Source organism: Leopardus geoffroyi, chromosome C1 (genome assembly GCF_018350155.1).
Source record: "Leopardus geoffroyi isolate Oge1 chromosome C1, O.geoffroyi_Oge1_pat1.0, whole genome shotgun sequence".
In the NCBI taxonomy this organism is placed as follows: domain Eukaryota; kingdom Metazoa; phylum Chordata; class Mammalia; order Carnivora; family Felidae; genus Leopardus; species Leopardus geoffroyi.
Window position 1 is genome coordinate 21,573,384 of NC_059328.1, and position 19,302 is coordinate 21,592,685.

The following is a 19,302-nucleotide window of genomic DNA, read 5'->3' on the forward strand; positions in this document are numbered from 1 at the left end:
CATCTCTTTCCCTTGTTTAGTTCCTGAAGAGCAGGTACTCTCCCTTTTCATATCCAAAGTAGACACAGTTTTGTAAATAGTAGTCTGATATTTGAAAACTGGTTATTGTACTCCTGTGTCATGGGTACTGAGCTAAGGGTAGGGGAGCCGTTGAAAAAGAAAGGCAATCCTTGCTCTCCCAGGATATATTCTGGTGGGGAGAGGCTGACAAAGTGGGATGATGGTTATGACAGGGGTGCTGTAGGTACTAAGAACACAATCTCACATCTAGTCAAGGAAGTCACAGGCCTCCCTAAGGAAGTTATTTATTTATTTAAAGTAAACTCAATGTGGGGCTTGAACTCATGATTCTGACATCCGGAGTCTCTTGTTCTAACAACTGAGCCAGCCGGGTGCCCCAGGAAGTAATGTTTTAAATAAGTTATAAAAGTTTAGCAGTGACTAGCCAAAAAGGAAGGAAAAGAGAATTCTAGGTAGAGGAAACAAGCGTGAAGGCTCAGGTGAGGAAATATGGCATGTTTGAGAAATTGAAAAAAAAATGTGGGGGGGGGCATCTGCTCAGTCAGTTGAGTGTTCAACTTCGGCTCAGGTCATGATCTTGCAGTTCATGGGTTCGAGCCCTGCGTCGGGCTCTGTGCTAGCAAACAGCTCAGAGCCTGGAGACTGCTTTGGATTCTGTGTCTTCCTCTCCCCCACTTGCACTCTGTCTCTCTCTCTCAAAAACAAATAAACATTAAAAAAAAAAAAAATTCAATGACAGGAGACCACAATGTGAGAGGAAGAACTATGAGAAATGAGGTTAGCAGCGTAGATGGGACAGATTTGGAGGATTCTATAAGCACTGTTAAGATGCTTGCACTTTAATAGCAAAGGGAATCCTCTGAAGGATTCTGAAATGGGGAAATGGCTTGTGGCCTTTAGTAAGATCACTTTGTCTGCTCTGTAGATGATGGAGTGGAGAGCAAGATCAGAGATAAGGATACTGATGCGAAGCAGCTGGAAAAATTCAAGTGGTAGTGTGTAGCTCAGAGTATGGTGGCAGCACAGATGGAGAATGGGGGATGGTTAAAAGAGAAATATAGATGATAGAATGGATAGGATTTGGTAGTTGATTAGATTTTATAAAGAGAAGAATGAAAAGTAACTCCTTAGTTTCTGGCTTGAGAAAATGGGTGGAGGATAGCGCCATTTACTGAGGAGGGAAACAAGAGCAGGTTTGTGAGAGAACGTGAGTTCAGTTTAAGGTGCTTACAAGATAAATTATAAGAGGCTTTTGGGTACAGGTGGTAGAGAATTCAGGAAAGAGGTTTGAATGTGAGAATCACAAAAGGCAGAAGCCTAAGTCTGCTACGAGCAATTTTAACTGGATTATATACAAACAAAAATTGATTGAACCAACATGTCAGTGCCATGATGATCAGGGCTGTGGAGACCAGCTTTTTTTTTTTTTTTAATTTTTTTTTTTCAACGTTTATTTATTTTTGGGACAGAGAGAGACAGAGCATGAACGGGGGAGGGGCAGAGAGAGAGAGGGAGACACAGAATCGGAAACAGGCTCCAGGCTCTGAGCCATCAGCCCAGAGCCTGACGCGGGGCTCGAACTCACGGACCGCGAGATCGTGACCTGGCTGAAGTCGGACGCTTAACCGACTGCGCCACCCAGGCGCCCCGAGACCAGCTTTTTAGAGAAGCAGCACCTGCCCTCATAGAGAGTATAGTGCAGTTATGGAGATAGAGGTCTGTTCAATTAACGACAATACAGGGCACAGTGTGATAACCACTAGAGGAAAGCTACATGTGAAGTGTTGGGGGACTGTAGAAAAGAAAATGGCTTGGCAGAGCCTCTGTGGAGGAGTGGGCTTTGAACTGGGCCTTGAAGGGAGACTGAGATGAGGGAGAAGAGAGTTGGGGCTTAAGGAATAACAAAGGTCTAAAAACCTGAAGGTACATATTGTCTGTTCAGAGCACGGGCAGAGGCTGGGTTGGCTGGCACTTCAGATTCTCAGGGAATTACAGTTGCAGATAAAACGGGAAAAATATTTTGGGGCCAAATGAGGGAGACTTTGCTTGCTGTGCTTAAGTATGCATATTATAGGCAAATATGAGCCACGATGTGGATTCGGTTGTCTGATTATCAGTCACATATTCAAATGTGTGTCCACCGTGTCCCTACACGTGAAAGTAAACACAGTGCTCTTACCTGTACTCTTTTTAGTGACTCCCTTCTTTGCAACTGTGAGGACTAACTACTGCAGAATATTCTGGGGCCCTCTGAGTTTTCGTTAAAATTGGGATGATGCTGGGACACCTGGGTGGCTCGGTCGGTTAAGCGGCTGTCCCTTGATTTTTGGCTCAGGTCATGGTCTGCACAGGTCATGATCTCACAGTTTGTGAGATTGAGCTCCACATCGTGCTGACATTGAGGAGCCTGTTTAAGATTCTTTCTCTCTTCCTCTCTGCCCCTCCCCTACTTTCTCTATCTCAAAAATAAATAAACTTAAAAAAAATGGGGATGATGCTTTGAGTTGTGTTAGAGTCGGGGAGCACATGGTGTTGGACACTGGTTTCCCCAACAAGTCTGCAAGGGAGATGTCAGGCAAGATCATCTCTCCATTCAGTCTGAGGCGAAGAGGTAGTAAGAAACTTCTAGAGGTCATACAGTTGGATTCAGTATTTATTAAACAACCACACAATGCAAATCATTTTTCTTCCTGTACAGTTTCAGTTAGCAGATACTTATGAAGTGCTCACAAAGTACAGAGTGCTTGGTGAAGCATAATGGCTGGTTGCAAAGAAAAGAGGTGATTCTTACTTTCTAGGAGTTTACTGATGGGGTTGGAACTAGTGGTGTGCTATAAATCAGTTCTCCAGAAAAAAAAAAAAAAAAAAAAACACCCTGATTTGTAGTGCTTGCCAATTTCTGTGGTGTATGTACTCCCAGCATCATTGATTTCAAGCTACCAACTTGCTGTCACTAAACTCAGATTTGGGAAGAGATGTGCACAATTGGTTCTCAGGAGCAGGCTCCAGCACAGCACTGGGTGAATCACATATACTAAGAAAACCTAAATCAGGAAGTGAGTACGAAAGCATGTCTGGAAAGATCAGAGCCTGTCAGCCCCTTCTCACAGTTCCCATCCTTTTCAGAGGACCATGATCTTAGAATGAGTAGTCTTAATTATCCTGATGTTCCTTTCCTAGGGTTGCTATCTTTTCAAAACCAGACAGTCACTGATGCTTCTTGTTTCTGACAACAGCCCAGCTATCTGACTTCATGTGAAAGATGGCTAATGCAGAAGTAAGTGTTCCAGTGGGGGATGTGGTTGTGGTTCCCACTGAAGGAAATGAAGGGGAGAACCCTGAAGACACTAAAACCCAAGTGATCTTGCAGTTACAGCCTGTGCAGCAAGGGTAAGTAACCAAAGATTTGGGTAGTCTGAAAAATTTGGGAGGTTTAAAGAGTGGGGAAATTTTAACTTTATGGTTGCTTAGCACAATGGAACATTTAGCATCAGTCTTTCAGAACGTATTTATAATGTATCATGTGCTCTATTTGTTATTTTAATACTTATTACAACAGTAAACTGTGTCTTTGTCTCTCTCCCTCTTCTCCACTGTAAGCTCTTTGAGGGTAAGTTACATAGCTCCCTCTTCTTATTTATCCACACAGTTTAGCATAGGGACTTGATACATGTTTACCAAAAGACAGTGTAGTTAGAGTCAGAGGAGATTAGGCAAGGCAACTGCAAAACTTTTCGTACCAGAAGGGATCTGGACCCTAAAGGATGGACAAATTAATCAAGCTTAGTTAATCAAATAATACTTATCGACCACCTACTATTATACGATATATTACAAAGTGTTGGAAGAAATATAGCACATGGTTCCCACCATCATGGAGCTTGCAGTCTAGTTGTACAAACCAAAAATACATATATGTAAATAAAGAGGTCACTTACATGGCAAAATCTAAGAAGTGTTGAGTGTCATGGTTAGAAAGTAGCTTGAATTCAGAGGATCACTATGAATTTGAAAGAAGAGATAAGATTTTTAAATGGTCCTGAAGGTTAAATAAGAATTAGATCTACAGAGAGAAGGGAGAGAGAGTTATTTTATCTTGAGGAATGTATAAAACATTCTTCATAGGATTGGAAATGTTCTTGGGGTGCCTAGCCAGCTCTGTCAGTGGCGTGTGCCACTCTTGATCTCAGGGTCTTGAGTTCAAGCCCAATGTTGGGTGTAGAGATTACTTACAAAAAGAAAAAGAAATGTTCTTGGGCAAACACATAATCCAATCCCAACCTACTAAGTAATGTACCTTGTCTTAAACACTTCTGGAGAAAGATAGTTAACCTCTCTCTTGGTAACATAAAAAACTTTTTAGTGTAAGAAATTTCATCAGGTGCCTGGGTGACTCAGTCAGTTAAGCGTCTGGCTTAGGCTCAGGTCATAGTCTTGAGGTTCATGAGTTCTAGTCCTGCATTGGGCTTTCTGCTGTCAGCAAACAGCCTGCTTTGGATTCTCTGTTTCCCTCTCTCTCTGCCCCTCCCCCACTAGCATGCACTCTCTCTCTTTCCCTCTTTCTCTCTCTTTCAAAAATAAACATTTAAATATATATATATATATATATATATATCTCCATAGTTTGCTGACATTTCTGCATATTGAAGGAAATATTCTAAGATCTGTAAGGGAAAGTTGATATAAATAATTACTGACAGGGGCACCTGGCTGGCTTAGTAAGGGGAGCATGTGACTCTTTATGTCAGGGTTGTGAGTCCAAGCCCCACTTTGGGTGTAGAGCTTACTTAAAAAAATAAAATCTTTAAATAATAATAATAAGTATTGACATATAATGGATAAAGTGATTAAAAATTTTAATCAATTAAGTGGCACCAAAAGATTATGCATACTTATTCAAAATCACTTGTTTGGGATTTCATTTGTTACATACACACACATACTTGTAGTTGTTACCCTTTGAGGAAGGGTAACATGAGGAAGATTCTTTTGTGCATGGCAGCTTTATTTTCTCCTGGAATCATTGTTTCTTCTATCTTTTCTAAAGTGCTCCAGTTGTCGCTTTCCTATCCCTTCTGGAGACAGAAAACGCTTCTCAACTACTTAGAGACTTAATTATTTTGAAGATTAGTTCCACTTATTTTGTGTGTGTATATGTCTTTTTTAATTTTCCAAATGGCATTGTCTTTTCGGGAAAATTCTCGTTGCCTGATTAGACATCTTTGTACTACATATGGACTCCCCAACCTACTGGTTTTTTTGTTTTGTTTTGTTTTAATTTTTTAAAAATGTTTATTTTTTTTTTGAGACAGACGGAGACAGAATGCGAGTGGGTTGGGGCAGAGAGAGAGGGAGGCACAGAATCTGAAGCAGGCTCCAGGCTCCGAGCTGTCAACACAGAGCCTGACGTGGGGCTCGAACTCAGAAGCTGCGAGATCATGAACTGAGCTGAAGTTGGTCGGATGCTCAACCAACTGAGCCACCCAGGCGCCCCCCCCAACCTACTGTTTACACTGAATTTACCATATAAGCTAGTGATACATTTTCAGGTTCTGCATTTTGAGATGCCTGCCAATCAATGTTTAATTGATTTCTCTAGTTATATATATTTTTTTTTAAATTTTTTTTTCAACGTTTATTTATTTTTTTGGGGACAGAGAGAGACAGAGCATGAACAGGGGAGGGGCAGAGAGAGAGGGAGACACAGAATCGGAAACAGGCTCCAGGCTCTGAGCCATCAGCCCAGAGCCCGACGCGGGGCTCGAACTCACGGACCGCGAGATCGCAACCTGGCTGAAGTCGGACGCTTAACCGACTGCGCCACCCAGGCGCCCCATCTAGTTATATTTTTTAAAATTAATTTATTTTTAAGTAATCTCTGAGCCCAATGTGGGGCTTGAACTCACAACCCCAAGATTGAGAGTCCTAGGTTCTACTGATTGAGTCAGCCAGGGGCCCTGTATTTTTTAATTATTTGGATATTTTGTTGCATTTTAGCAGAGAACAGAAATATTGATACTAGTGATAAGAAGTGCAGGTGTGAAATAGAGGTTTCCACTATGGAATGAATAAGTCACATCATGAAAGGGACCGCATTAAGGAATATAGTCAGTGATAATTGTAATAGGGATGTATAAGGACAGATGGTAGCTACATTTGTGGCAGGCAGCATAATGTATAAATTTGTCGAATCCATTTTGTTGTACGCAGTGAAACTAATGTAATACTATATGTCAACTATACTCCCCACCCAAAAAAAAGGTATAGGCCTCATCAATTTAATACTGTTGAGACAAAGATAGAAATCATGAGGTCTTTAGCCTCAGTCACACGTAGCCTGAATGGCTACAGATTCAAGCATGAGGGAAAGAAACGATCAAAGAACATGTATGAATTGCTGGGAATAAATTGGAAAAGATATTCAAAAGGCAAAAAATAGAGATTTTCTATAAATGTTTTTTACTGTTTATTTTTGAGAGAGAGAGGCAGAGCGCAAGCTGGGGAAGGGTAGAGAGAGAGGGAGACACAGAATCTCAGACAGGCTCTGAGCTCTGAGCTGTCAGCACAGAGCCCAATGCAGGGCTCGAACTTTCGAACTGCAAGATCATGACCTGAGCCAAAGTTGGTTACCTAATTGACTGAGCCACCCAGGCACCCCTCTTATAAATATTTTTAGATTTCAATATATAGAACTCCTCTTGTATGTCTTTTTTAACTTTTACATATATGATATTTTATACTTTTTCAAGTATGCATTATATACATGTTTCCAGGAATACATTATCAAGCAAAAGTAGAGTGTCTGGTAATGTTCTCTTGATATAAATACATAGAATCTGACGTACTGAATAAGATGACACTTTTTTTTTTATGACACTTTCATAATAACACTAGATTGGCTTTAAAATATGTCCACATTTAACTCTATTATTATTTTTTTAATATAGATACTAAAGTATCTAGAAGGCTTTTAATCCTAGGAGATTTTCAGCATAGAAGATTTGTTCAGCATATGCTTTCTCTAAAAAAAATAAAATGGCTATTAACTTTTTCAAATATAATTTCTTATACTCAAAAAGTTGTGGGAGCAGGGGGTACCTGGCTGGCACAGTTGGTAGAGCACATAATTCTTGGTCTCAGGGTTGTGAGTTCAAGCCCCACATTGGGCATAGAGCTTAGTTTAAAAAAAAAAGTTATCAAGGGGAGTGAAGGTACTATGATTCCTTCATTGTTCTTGGCTGCCCAATTCATTTTGGATTCATAATAGTTTTTTTTTTAATTTAATTTAATTTTTTAATTTACATCCAAGTTAGCATATAGTGCAACAATGATTTCAGGAGTAGAGTCCTTAGTGCCCCTTACCCATTCAGCCCATCCCCCCTCCCACAACCCCTCCAGTAACCCTCAGTTTGTTCTCCATATTTAAGAGTCTTTTATGTTTTGTCCCCCTCCCTGTTTTTATATTATTTTTGCTTCCCTTCCCTTATGTTCATCTGTTTTGTATGGATTCATAATAGTTTTTAACATCACCAGGGACTGGTGATTTTAGTGTACTACGTAAATTTACTGAGCGTCCTGACTAGCTTTTTTTTTCTCCTGTAGAGGACATTCAATCCAAATGTATTGCAATAGTTCAGTTTGAAGAGTATTGGCCCTACTTTCCCTTTCATGCTCAGATCCCTCTCTCCCTCTCTAGCAGAAAGTTTAAAGCCTATATTATAAGCTCTTTCAAATCAGTAAGGTACCACTTAGTTTATGTAATAATCTTTTTTTTTTTTTTTTTTTCAACGTTTATTTATTTTTGGGACAGAGAGAGACAGAGCATGAACGGGGGAGGGGCAGAGAGAGAGGGAGACACAGAATCGGAAACAGGCTCCAGGCTCTGAGCCATCAGCCCAGAGCCCGACGCGGGGCTCGAACTCACGGACCGTGAGATCGTGACCTGGCTGAAGTCGGACGCTTAACTGACTGCGCCACCCAGGCGCCCCAGTTTATGTAATAATCTTAATCTAACGTTCAGTTAATCAGAATTTCTTCCCTTAACATTCTGAATAAAAAGAACTTAACTATAGGGGCGCCTGCATGGCTCAATTGGTTAAGCATCTGACTTTGGCACAGGTCATGATTTCACAGTTTGTGGATTCGAGTTCCGCATTGTGCTCTGTGCTTATAGCTCGGAGCCTGGAGCCTGCTTTGGATTCTGTGTCTCCCTCTCTCTCTCTCTCTGCCCCTCCCCCGCCTGTGCTCTGTCTCTGTCTCTCAAAAATAAATAAACATTTAAAAAATTAAAAAAAAAAAAAAGAACTTAACTATATGTGGGTTTTCAGAGAATTAGAATACAATGATGCAGACTTAATTTTAAAGCTCTAGTAAACATAATTTTACCTTCCTTTGGTGATTCACAAGGCATGTCACTATCTTACAGTCCCTTAACATTTCAACATATTTTATGATTTTTTACTATAGTTGTAGTAGATATAGAGAATTAAGCTAAATCCATTACTATTCTGAGTTGCTTTAGGAAATTTTTTCTTTTTCTTTTTTTTTTTAAGTTTATTTTGAGAGAGAGAGCGTGTATGCACGCGAGCAAGATGGGGAGGGACAGAGAGAGAGAGAATCCCAAGCAGGCTCCATGCTGTCAGCACAAAGCCTGATGTGGGGCTCAATCTCACACACTGTGAGATCGTGACCTGAGCCAAAATCAAGAGTTAGACATTTAACCAACTGAGCCACTCAGGTGCCCTAGAAATTTTTTCTCGATAACACCTCGTTTACTCATAAAAATATAGACTGTGCCCCTACTTCCCACTACAAGTGCAATTCACTGGTTGTTGAAATTATGTATAAATAAGAATTTCTTTTTTTTTTTTTTAAGTTTATTTATTTTGAGGGAGAGAGAGAGAGCATGGCAGGGAAGAGGCAGAGAGAGGGAGAGAGTGACAAGCCCAAGCAGGCTCCATGCCATCAGTGCAGAGCCTGATGTGGGTGTCCAAATCATGAACCATGAAATCATGACCTGAGCCGAAATCAAGAGTCAGCCACTTAACTGACTGAGCTACTCAGGCGCCCCAAGAATTTCACCCTAAGGAAAAAAAAAAAAGGATTTTTGCACATATTGGTCAATTTAGAGTGAGTTTACTGAACTTATTTGAAGCAGTGATTATTCATGTTTATCATAATCCTCATTCACCAACCAACCACTTATTGGGTGCTTTGTCGTGTTCCAGTTAGTATTTGACACAGTAGACATACAAAATTGAATAAGTAAATAAGACATAATCTCTGCTCTCAGGGACCTCTTAGACCATGCCCAAGGGAAGGCAGACAGGTAAACAAACATATAATATGAAGTGTTATATGTGTTGTAACAAAGGCGTAAAGTACAGTTGGGTCAAAAGAAGGAAGTAGGTGATTATACTGGAGAGACTGATATGGAAGGAAAAGCATCATAGAGGCTACTGACTACAGAGCAAATAGATGGGCACCTTGCAGGTTCAGTGAGTAGAACATGCAATTCTTAATCTTAGGGTTGTAAGTTCAAGCCCCATGTTGGGTGTAGAGATTACTTAAAAATAAAATCTTGGGGCACCTAGGTGGCTCAGTCAGTTGAGCTTCTGACTCTTGATTTCGGCTCAAGTCATGATCTCACAGCTCACGGGTTTGAGCTCTGTGTCAGCTCTGTGGTGACAGCATGTAGCCTACTTGGGATTTTCTCTACCCCTTTCCCCACTCATGTGTGCTCTCCTTATCTCTCACAGTAAATAAAATTTAAAATAATAAATAAATAAATAAAATCTTTTTTAAAACCCCACAAATACACAAATAGATGGGGAGGCATGTTCTGGGGAAAGCGGGAAATAAGAACAAAGATAGAAGGTATAAAAGAACATGACAGTTCTGAAAACCACAAATAATTTGGTATGAGTGGGGCTTGGATTATAAGGTGAGGTTTAGGGAGAGCTGAAACCAGGGGCCAGATCTTAGAGCAACTTAAATATCCTATTAAGGATTTGGGGCTTTATTATAACAGCAAGTAGAGGGTTCTTGAAGGGTTTTCCGAAGGGATTTCTGTGATCACTCTGGTAGGAATATAGAATATCAGGTAGATGCAAGGAGACTAGTTCAGACTAGAGATGATGCAGCCTAAATTAAGGCAGTAGCAGTGGAAAAAGAGACAGGGAGGCTGGCTGGTGTTAAGGAGATACATCTGGTAGGATTTGGTGGCTGAGTATGTGGGAGGTGAGGAGGAGGAGGAGGGAGAAATCTGATGAAATTCCCAGGCTTCTGTCTTAGGCTATAGAATGCTAGGAGGTGCCATTAAGAAAGATAGAGAATAGAAGAGTGGTTTGGGAGAGGGAAGAGAACTTGGTTATTTTAGACATAATGAATTCCACAAAGTCCTGCAGTACATCCAAATGTATTTATTCATTTAGCAGTTAATTGTATCCTGGTGTGAAATTTAGAGGAGAGGTTTGTGCTAAAGGTGTCACCATGGGGGTGGGTGATCACTGATACAAGGGATATTATTCAGGCAGTGCTTTCAAACAAGATGCAATAGTGAACGCATTAAGTTTATTATAAAAATTAAACAGAGGTCATCAGCGTATTTTATTAGGTTATTTGAGCACATTTCTTAGAAGGTAGAGACATTTAGAGACTTTCCCTGAGGTGGTATCTCTAATTAATGCTAGTTACTTTGGGCATAGTTTTTAACTAGGCTCTGCTCATGTCAATAGTTTGGTTATGAGTCTTTGAAAAATGCAGAAGTGCTAAAAAAGACTGAAGTGTCTAGATTCCAACAAAGGACATCAACTTGTGTGGTCAATGGGTTCTTCCTGTCTTGAACTGTCCAACAGTATTACTTTTTAATCTTGCTAGGATAATTCTATAATATGACTTAATCTTATAGTTGAAGCAACATTTTATGTCAGAAGTGTTTAAATTTAGGAAGGGAAAAGTCTGGTGTAAGGACAGTAGCAAGAGGAACTTGGCTTTGAGGTGAGGAAAGTTGTTGATTCTTATGCATGGTAGTGGCTGCTAAGCTGTCCTCGGCAGCTTGGAATGTAAATACAGTGGGGAACTAGTCAAAGCACTAACATAGTGTTGTAAAGTGTATTTATTTTATTCCTTTTGAGATAGATTATAAGAAATTTCTTAACTCCATGCTGTGAATATTAATTTTTTCATGATTTATGTAGTTTGTTTATCGATGGACACTTTTACAACAGGATTTATGAACCTGGGTCCGAGAACAACACGGCAGTCGTGGCAGTAGAAACTCACACGATTCACAAAATTGAAGAAGGGATTGGTAAGTCTTTTGTTATTTTCTCGCCTTTGACCCTAGCTTTCTTGGTTGAAATTTGTTGCCTTTTATGCCTTATGTCCCCCCTCCCATACCCAGTATGCCCCACCAATGCCGTAGCCATCGATTTGATGGCGCATCTAGAGACACCACTAAGATGCTACAGCTGTCAGTTGATTGTTTAACATCAATTTGCTAGGATGCTGAAAAGATTTTTTATCTACAAAAATTCCACAAAGAAATTGGAGCCTCAAGGTTGATCCTGTCATTAGAGAAGTTGCTGATGAGGACTTATCAGGTGTTGATTGGAAGGCAATCAGTGGAAAGAAACTGAAAAACAAACAAACAAAGAAACTTTGAAATTAGGCAAACCAGATTTTAAATCCTGTTTTCTCACTTCTTAGCTGTGTGTCCTTGGGAAAGTCACTTCACCTTTCCAAGTCCCATATGCCTACATAGGAAACAATCACTGCCTCACAGGATTGTTGTAAGAACTAAATAAGATTAAGCATGTAGAAGCACATAGGACAGTGTCTGACACATAGTGTGAGCTTGGTAAGAAAGCTGGTATGCCAAACTTCTTGCAGAAGATTCCTAAACAATACCAGCCAATGTGAACTGTTAGCTCCTTAGAGGAACCAGGAAACTAGAGATTTTGAATTAAGCTTTTGGGGGAAAAGTGTTCAATAAATAATTGATATTTTTTTCCGTTTTCAGATGCAAGCACTATAGAAGCAAATGAGGATATGGAAATTGCTTACCCCATAACTTGTGGGGAGAGCAAAGCCATTCTCCTCTGGAAGAAGTTTGTATGTCCAGGAATAAATGTGAAATGTGTCAAGGTAATTGTCTTTTCTCCTTGCTGGGGCCTGTTTTGGGGCCCCTTGTTTTCAAAGAGTATAGTTTCAGTACCTCTTCTCTCTCGTCTACCATATCAGTGTTTTCAGTTTTGTGGCTGTAGTCCGTGCTGTCACGGTAGAAAAAATTAAGGACTTTGGAGGGAAATTGACCTGGATTCAAGTTCCATGCAGAATACAAGATCTATAAGAGCTGAGAACTTGTTTGTCTTGTTTATCAGTATATCCCCAGCACCTAGAATGATGTTTGGTATATTTATCAATAAATATTTGTTGAATGAATGAATGAATGAAGTCCCATATCTATGACTGACTAGCTAGGTGACCTTGAATAAGTTATTTAATATTTCAGAGGCTCGTATGTTTTTGTTTTTTTTTTTATTTAAAAAAAAAATTTTTTTTTTTTTTAACGTTTATTTATTTTTGAGACAGAGAGAGACAGAGCATGAATGGGGGAGGGTCAGAGAGAGGGAGACACAGAATCCGAAACAGGCTCCAGGCTCTGAGCTGTCAGCACAGAGCCCGACGTGGGGCTCGAACTCACAGACCGTGAGATCATGACCTGAGCCGAAGTCGGCCGCCTAACCGACTGAGCCACCCAGGCGCCCCATAGAGGCTCGTATGTTAAAATACGAATAATCATATGCACAACACACACACATACTATAAGGTTGCTAGCACATGAAATGAGATAATGTGTGTAAAATGCCTTACACAAGTGTGCATTATGGTAGAGGTTATTGAAATTTATCACTGATAAAAATAAATTTTCAGGAGAGCACAATGTGGAAATAATTGCTTATTCTGTCTCCAGTGGTAGTCAGGACGGTACCCGTAGATAGTAGTCACCACCTTTGGTATCATCCTAGAATCGTGAAGGATTGCAGAATTTTGAAGCTCTGCAGTGATAATGGTTTCTATGCTAGTCTTTCCACCATATCTTGAATCTTGTCATTAGGGCTAGGTAGGTTATTTCAGTTTATTTAAACAGCCTTTGCAACATTGAACCCAAGTACCTGATTTAGGGCATAAATGGATTTCAGATGTTAATCGGTATATTAATCTCTGATCATCCTCGTGTCTTCTGTAGCTTTGTACCAAGACAGGGCACTATGCCCAGGGAAGGGTCATCTTCTCTGGCACAACAGGGCAGAAGGCTGGAAGATACAAGGCTATGACTTAAGATGCCATCTGGGCACTTTTCGTATGTAACAAGTAGAGTTACCTTTCTTTCCCTCTTGGCCTGCGTCAGTTGACCTTGATTTATTTTGGATTTTTTCCTTTTCCTTTAGTTCAATGATCAGTTGATCAGCCCCAAGCATTTTGTTCATCTGGCTGGCAAGTCTACCCTAAAGGACTGGAAGAGAGCCATTCGTCTGGGTGGAATCATGCTCAGGTGAGCTTTTAACAAGCACATACCAGGGTGCCTGGCAGGCTCAGTCAGAAGAGTGTGCACCTCTTGATCTCAGAGCTTCACGTTGAGTACAGAGATTACTTTTTGTTTGTTTGTTTGTTTGTTTGTTTGTTTGTTTTTTCAATTTACTAGATTACTTTAAAAAATTAAAAAATTAAAAAATTAAAAAAAATAAGCACATACCTTTCAACTGACTTTGGGGCACTTAATTATGGTAGAATATAGATAATTCCATATTTTCTCTTCAGTTTGAAATTTTTATTCCCTCTGAAGAATTGGCTTGAGCAACCCATGTATTGACTTTCATCAGTTTGTTCTTCATTTTTTTTTAAGTTTATTTATGTATTTTGAAACAGAGTACAAGCAGGGGAGGGGCAGAGAGCAAAAGAGAGAGAGAGAGAATCCTAAGCAGGTTTCGCACTGTCAGCACAAAGCCTGATATGGGGCTTGAACCCATGAACCATGAGATAATGACCTGAACTGAAACCAACAGTTGGATGCTCAATCGACTAAGCCACCCAGGCACCCCAGCTTGTTCTTAAAATCCCTGTAAGAAAAGGAAGATTGAATTAAATTAATTCTTCCCAGCATTTAAGGCAAATTTTTTCTAATGTCAGGATGTTAGGATCCTTTCTGGACAGAGAAGTTTGGGAGTAGATGACAGTCCTACTTGAGATCACCAAGGGCAGGCAGAGCTAAGCCTGGTGCTGAGGAAGCATGATGACCATGGAAAAGTATAGGCTGACAAGTTCTGGGATAATATGGTAAAATGGAGGGTGCTGTTGATAAGTAACAGTCATGCTTAGTGAATGCAATCTTTGCCATCATTGAACCACAGAAATAAACTTTAGACTGTGTAATGCCCTTGAGATGCCGGGGTGGCCCAGTCAGTTAAGCGTCCGATTCTTGATCTCTGCTCAGGTCTTGATCTTAGTGTGTGAGTTCACTCCCCATGTTGGGCTCCATGCTGGACATGAAGCCTTATTTTTAAAAAATGGGGCACCTGTGCGGCTGAGTCACTTGAGTGTCTGACTCTTGATTTGAGCTCAGATCAGGATCTCATGGTTGGTGAGCTCAAGCCCCACATTGGGCTCTGCACTGACAGCACAGAGCCTGCTTGAGATTTCTGAAATCTCTCTCTATCTCTCTCTACCTCTCCCCCATTCAGGCTCTTTTTCTCTCTCAAAATAAATAAATAAACATGAAAATAAAATTAGGAGCACCTGGGTGGCTCAGTCAGTTAAGCATCGGACTCTTGATCTTGGCTCAGGTCATGATCTCACAGTTCATGAGTTTGAGCCCCTCGTTGGGCTCTGTGCTGACAGCATGGAGCCTGCTTGGGATTCTCTCCTTTACTCTCTACCCCTCCCCCGTGTGTGTGCTGTCTCTGTCTCTCCTCCCTCTCTCTCAAAATAAATAAGTAAACATTTAAAAAAAGTAAAAAACAAAAAAAGGATGTGTAATACCATCACCCCTATCTCTTTATACAGCAAATTTATTATTGTAATCCCCCCGCCCCCCGTGAAGATTAACATTATTTGGTAATTCTTGAGCACTCACTTACTGATAGAAAATTTTAAATTGTGGTCAAGAATGGAAAGTGCCCCACATAACATGTATCAACAGCTTTGAGAACATCTTACTCTTTATCTTTAATTTTTTTTTTAACTAATGTTTATTTATTTTTGAGAGAGAGAGCTTGAGTGGAGGAGGGGCAGATAGTGTGACAGACAGAGAATCCAAAGCAAAGTGGGGTGGGCTCTATGCTGACAAGCAGAGAGCCCAATGCGGAGCTTGAACTCATGAACCATGAGATCATGACCTGAGCTGAAGTTGGTCACTCAACTGACTGAGCCATCCAGGTGCCCGTGTCTTTATTTATTTTTAAGGAATCTGTCCTAAGAAAAATCTATAGTGCTTGTAGAGATTCAGGCATAAAAATGTTCATTGTAGGGGCCCATGGGTAACTCAGTCGGTTGAGCATCCGACTTCAGCTCAGGTCATATCTCACACTTTGTGGGTTTGAGCCCTGCATTGGGCTCTGTGCTGACAGCTCAGAGCCTGGAGCCTGCTTTGGATTCTGTGTCTCCTTCTGTCTGCCCCTCTCCTGCTCATGCTCTGTCTCTCTCTGTCACTAAAAATAAATAAAGGTCAAAAATAGTTAAAAAAAAATGTTCATTGCAACATTATTTATTATGTTGAAAATTATAGTCTGCTTTAATATATATTCAAGGTATATCTAAAGTAAACTTGTGGCTCATCTAAATATACATGAGTATATACTATGAGATATTATGATGTCATTAAAAAATGAGGTAATTAGGGGCGCCTGGGTGGCGCAGTCGGTTGGGCGTCCGACTTCGGCCAGGTCACGATCTCGCGGTCCGTGAGTTCGAGCCCCGCGTCGGGCTCTGGGCTGATGGCTCGGAGCCTGGAGCCTGTTTCCGATTCTGTGTCTCCCTCTCTCTCTGCACCTCCCCCGTTCATGCTCTGTCTCTCTCTGTCCCAAAAATAAATAAACATTGAAAAAAAATTAAAAAAAAAACAAAAAATGAGGTAATTAAAAAAAATTTTTTTTAATGTTCATTTCTGAGAACACGAGTGGGGGAGGGGCAGAGAGAGAGAGAAGGAGACGCAGAATCTGAAGCAGGTTCCAGGCTCTGATTTGTCAGCACAGAGCCCGATGCAGGGCTCGAACCCACGAACTGCGAGATCATGACTTGAGCTGAAGTCAGTCGCTTAACCAACTGAGCCACCCAGGCACCCTGAGGTCATTTTTTAAAAGATTTTACTTTATTTATTTGTTTATTTTTAAGTTTATTATTTATTTGGAGAGAGTGAGTGGGGGAGGGGCAGAGGGAAAGGGAGAAAGAGAATCCCAAGCAGGCTTTGCACTGTCGGCGTAGAGCCCAATGTGGGACTTGAACTCACGAAGCATGAAATCATGGCCTGAGCTGAAGTCAGGCACTTAACCAACTGAGCCATCCAGGTGCCCCAAAATGTTATTTATTTTTTAATTTAATTTAATTAAAAAAATTTTTTTAACCTTTATTTTTGAGAGAGAGACAGAGTTCAAGCAGGGGAGGGGCAGAGAGAGAGAGGGAGACACAGAATCCAAAGCAGGCTCCAGGTTCTGAGCTGTCAGCCCAGAGCCTGATGTGCGGCTTGAACTCATGAACTGTGAGATCATGACCTGAGCCAAAGTTGGACGCTTAACCAACTGAGCCACCCAGGTGCCCCTAATTTTTTTTTTTTTTTTTTTTTTTTTGAGAGCGAGTGAGCAACAGGGGGGGGGGGGAGGGGGAGGGGCAGAGGTAGAGAGAATCCCAAGTAGGCTCTGCGCTCAGTGCAGAACCCAGTGCGGGGCTCCATCCCCATGAGCCAAAATCAAGAGTCCGCCACTCAACCAACTGAGCCACCCAGGCACCTCTTAATTTTTTTTTTTTTTTTAATATTTATTTATTTTTGAGAGAGAGAGAGAGCATTAGTGGGGGAGGAGCAGAGAGAGAGAGGGAGACACAGACTCCAAAGCAGGCTCCAGGCTCCAGGCTCCAAGCTGTCAACACAGAGCCTGACGTGGGGCTTGAACCCACAAACTGTGAGATCATGACCTGAGCCAAAGTCAGATGTTTAACCGACTGAGCCACCCAGGCGCCCCCCAGGCACCTCTTAATTAAGATTTTACTTTTAAGTAATCTCCTCACCCAACCTGGGGCTCCAACTCACAACCCCCAAGATCAAGAGTTGCATGCTCCACTGACCCAGGTGCCCCTGGGTCATTAAAATATTTCTGAAGAGTTTTTACATGGAAAACTGCTTATGATGTAATGAAAGAAAGAAAACAAAACGTAACATTGGGGGCACCTGGCTGGCTCAGTCAGTGGAACCTGTGACTCTTGATCTCAGGGTTGTGAGTTCAAGCCCCACACTGGGTGTAGAGATTACTTAAAAAAGTGTGTGTGTGTGTGTGTGTGTATGTGTGTGTGTGTGTGTGTGTATGTGTGTGTCTACACACACACGCAATTGATTAAACAATGTGATGACACATATGTGTGTTTAATCACAATTAATGTGATTTTAGTTGTGTTAAAAAACACATGTATGGGGACGCTCAGTCGGTCAAACGTCTGACTCTTGATTTCGGCTCAGGTCATGATCTCAGTTCATGGGATCAAGCCCCAGGTGGAGCTCCCCGCTGACAGCATGGAGACTGCTTGAGGTTCTCTCTCTCCCTCTCTACCCTTTCCCTGCTCACATGCATGCTTACTCTCTCTCTCAATAAAAACGAAAACAAAAAAACCTAGACACCTATGTATGTAAACTTGAGTAGAAGAAAATATGCCAAAATGTTAGTTATCTCTGTGTTGTCGGATTCTTTAAATGGCAGTTGTTTTCTTTATAGTTTTCTGTATTTTCCACAGAAAATGTTAATTTTTTTCTTCAAATATTATTTTAATAGAGACACATTAAAAATTTTTCATTACAGATGATTTGTATGCAGAGATCAGTGGTTGAAGGAAATTGGGAAGGAATACTTTTAACTTTTATTTTTGTTGTTCTTGGCCGTTTCTTTTTTGCCCAAAAAAACAAGCACATGCCAACTTTCCCCAAATGTAAAAAGGAATTAGAATGCTTGAAAGATCTTTAGTGAAAGCCAAGTCATGTTATAACATAGAGTATACTATAATTAAAATACCCCATGGGTTTGTTCATAGCCTATGATAACAATTTCTTGTGAATCCAGTTATAAGGGCGATTTATAGTAGGGTTTAGTATAATCAACTTTGCTCTGTATTTATAGGAGAGTTGCTATCCATCTTTGCTCTGTGTTTATAGGAGAGTTGCTACCTTTTTTTTAAGGAAAGAAATTGCTGAAGTTTTATGTCTCCAAAAGTGGCAACAGATTTTGCTGGTCTAGGAATACTAATACATCAGAATCTCATCACAAAATTCTTATTCCCCTGTAGCATTTCTCAGTTGTGCTGGGATATGAACTAGTCTTTTCCCTTTTGGGTTTGGTTTCAATGAGATTCTATGGGGAAACTCAGCTGTTGTCAGGAGTGTGGACCTAAAGCTTGGTGATAACGGGAAATGAGAGAATACTCATAATGAGCAGACTAGGAATGTGGGTGGGACCAATGAAAATTATAATCCCAATTAGAATTTTTGCAACCTAATGACTTAATGCTAATCTATAGAGTAGACTCAGCAACTTTGTCTCTCTTTGTCCCAGAGGCCTAGTTCCATCTAGATGAAGTGCAGGCTGAACTGATACTTCTTGTCTCCCTTTGCACAGGAAAATGATGGACTCCGGACAGATTGATTTTTACCAACATGACAAGGTTTGCTCCAATACCTGCAGAAGCACCAAATTTGATCTTCTTATCAGCAGTGCAAGAGCTCCGGTGCCAGGACAGCAGACAAGTGTGGTGCAGACACCCACTTCGGCCGATGGTAGGGGGTAGGAAACCACCTGAAAACCCACTGTGTTTTTTAGTAACACTTTCCCCTTATTTCTCTTTTGTGTTTCCTAATTTCAATTCTCATGAGCATTGTTGTCCCTGTAAAGTATGCTAATCTTGGGTACACTTCCATGCTTTAGAAATAGATGTTTTCTCCTAGATGATTCCTGTTGGCCAGACCTCCTTCCGTGTTTCTTTCCTATAATGCATGGTGAACATTAGAAAGATGGTTCAGTGGTTATT

At 40.8% G+C, this 19,302-nt stretch overlaps 1 protein-coding gene across 8 annotated transcripts in view; it reads left to right on the forward strand.

The window, feature by feature from the left end:
* Nucleotides 1–19,302, forward strand: part of GMEB1 (glucocorticoid modulatory element binding protein 1) — a 38,278-nt gene that overhangs the window by 4,433 nt on the left and 14,543 nt on the right. For 6 of the 8 annotated variants that reach the window (XM_045476340.1, XM_045476343.1, XM_045476344.1 and 3 more), the window contains 5 exons: nucleotides 3,258–3,411; nucleotides 11,220–11,332; nucleotides 12,044–12,168; nucleotides 13,476–13,579; nucleotides 18,894–19,051. In XM_045476340.1, the coding sequence (XP_045332296.1) occupies nucleotides 3,284–3,411; nucleotides 11,220–11,332; nucleotides 12,044–12,168; nucleotides 13,476–13,579; nucleotides 18,894–19,051 (628 nt within the window). In that variant the 5' untranslated portion in view covers nucleotides 3,258–3,283. The remainder of the gene's footprint in view (nucleotides 1–3,257; nucleotides 3,412–11,219; nucleotides 11,333–12,043; nucleotides 12,169–13,475; nucleotides 13,580–18,893; nucleotides 19,052–19,302) is intronic. The other 2 variants (XM_045476346.1, XM_045476345.1) reach the window with 1 other exon arrangement.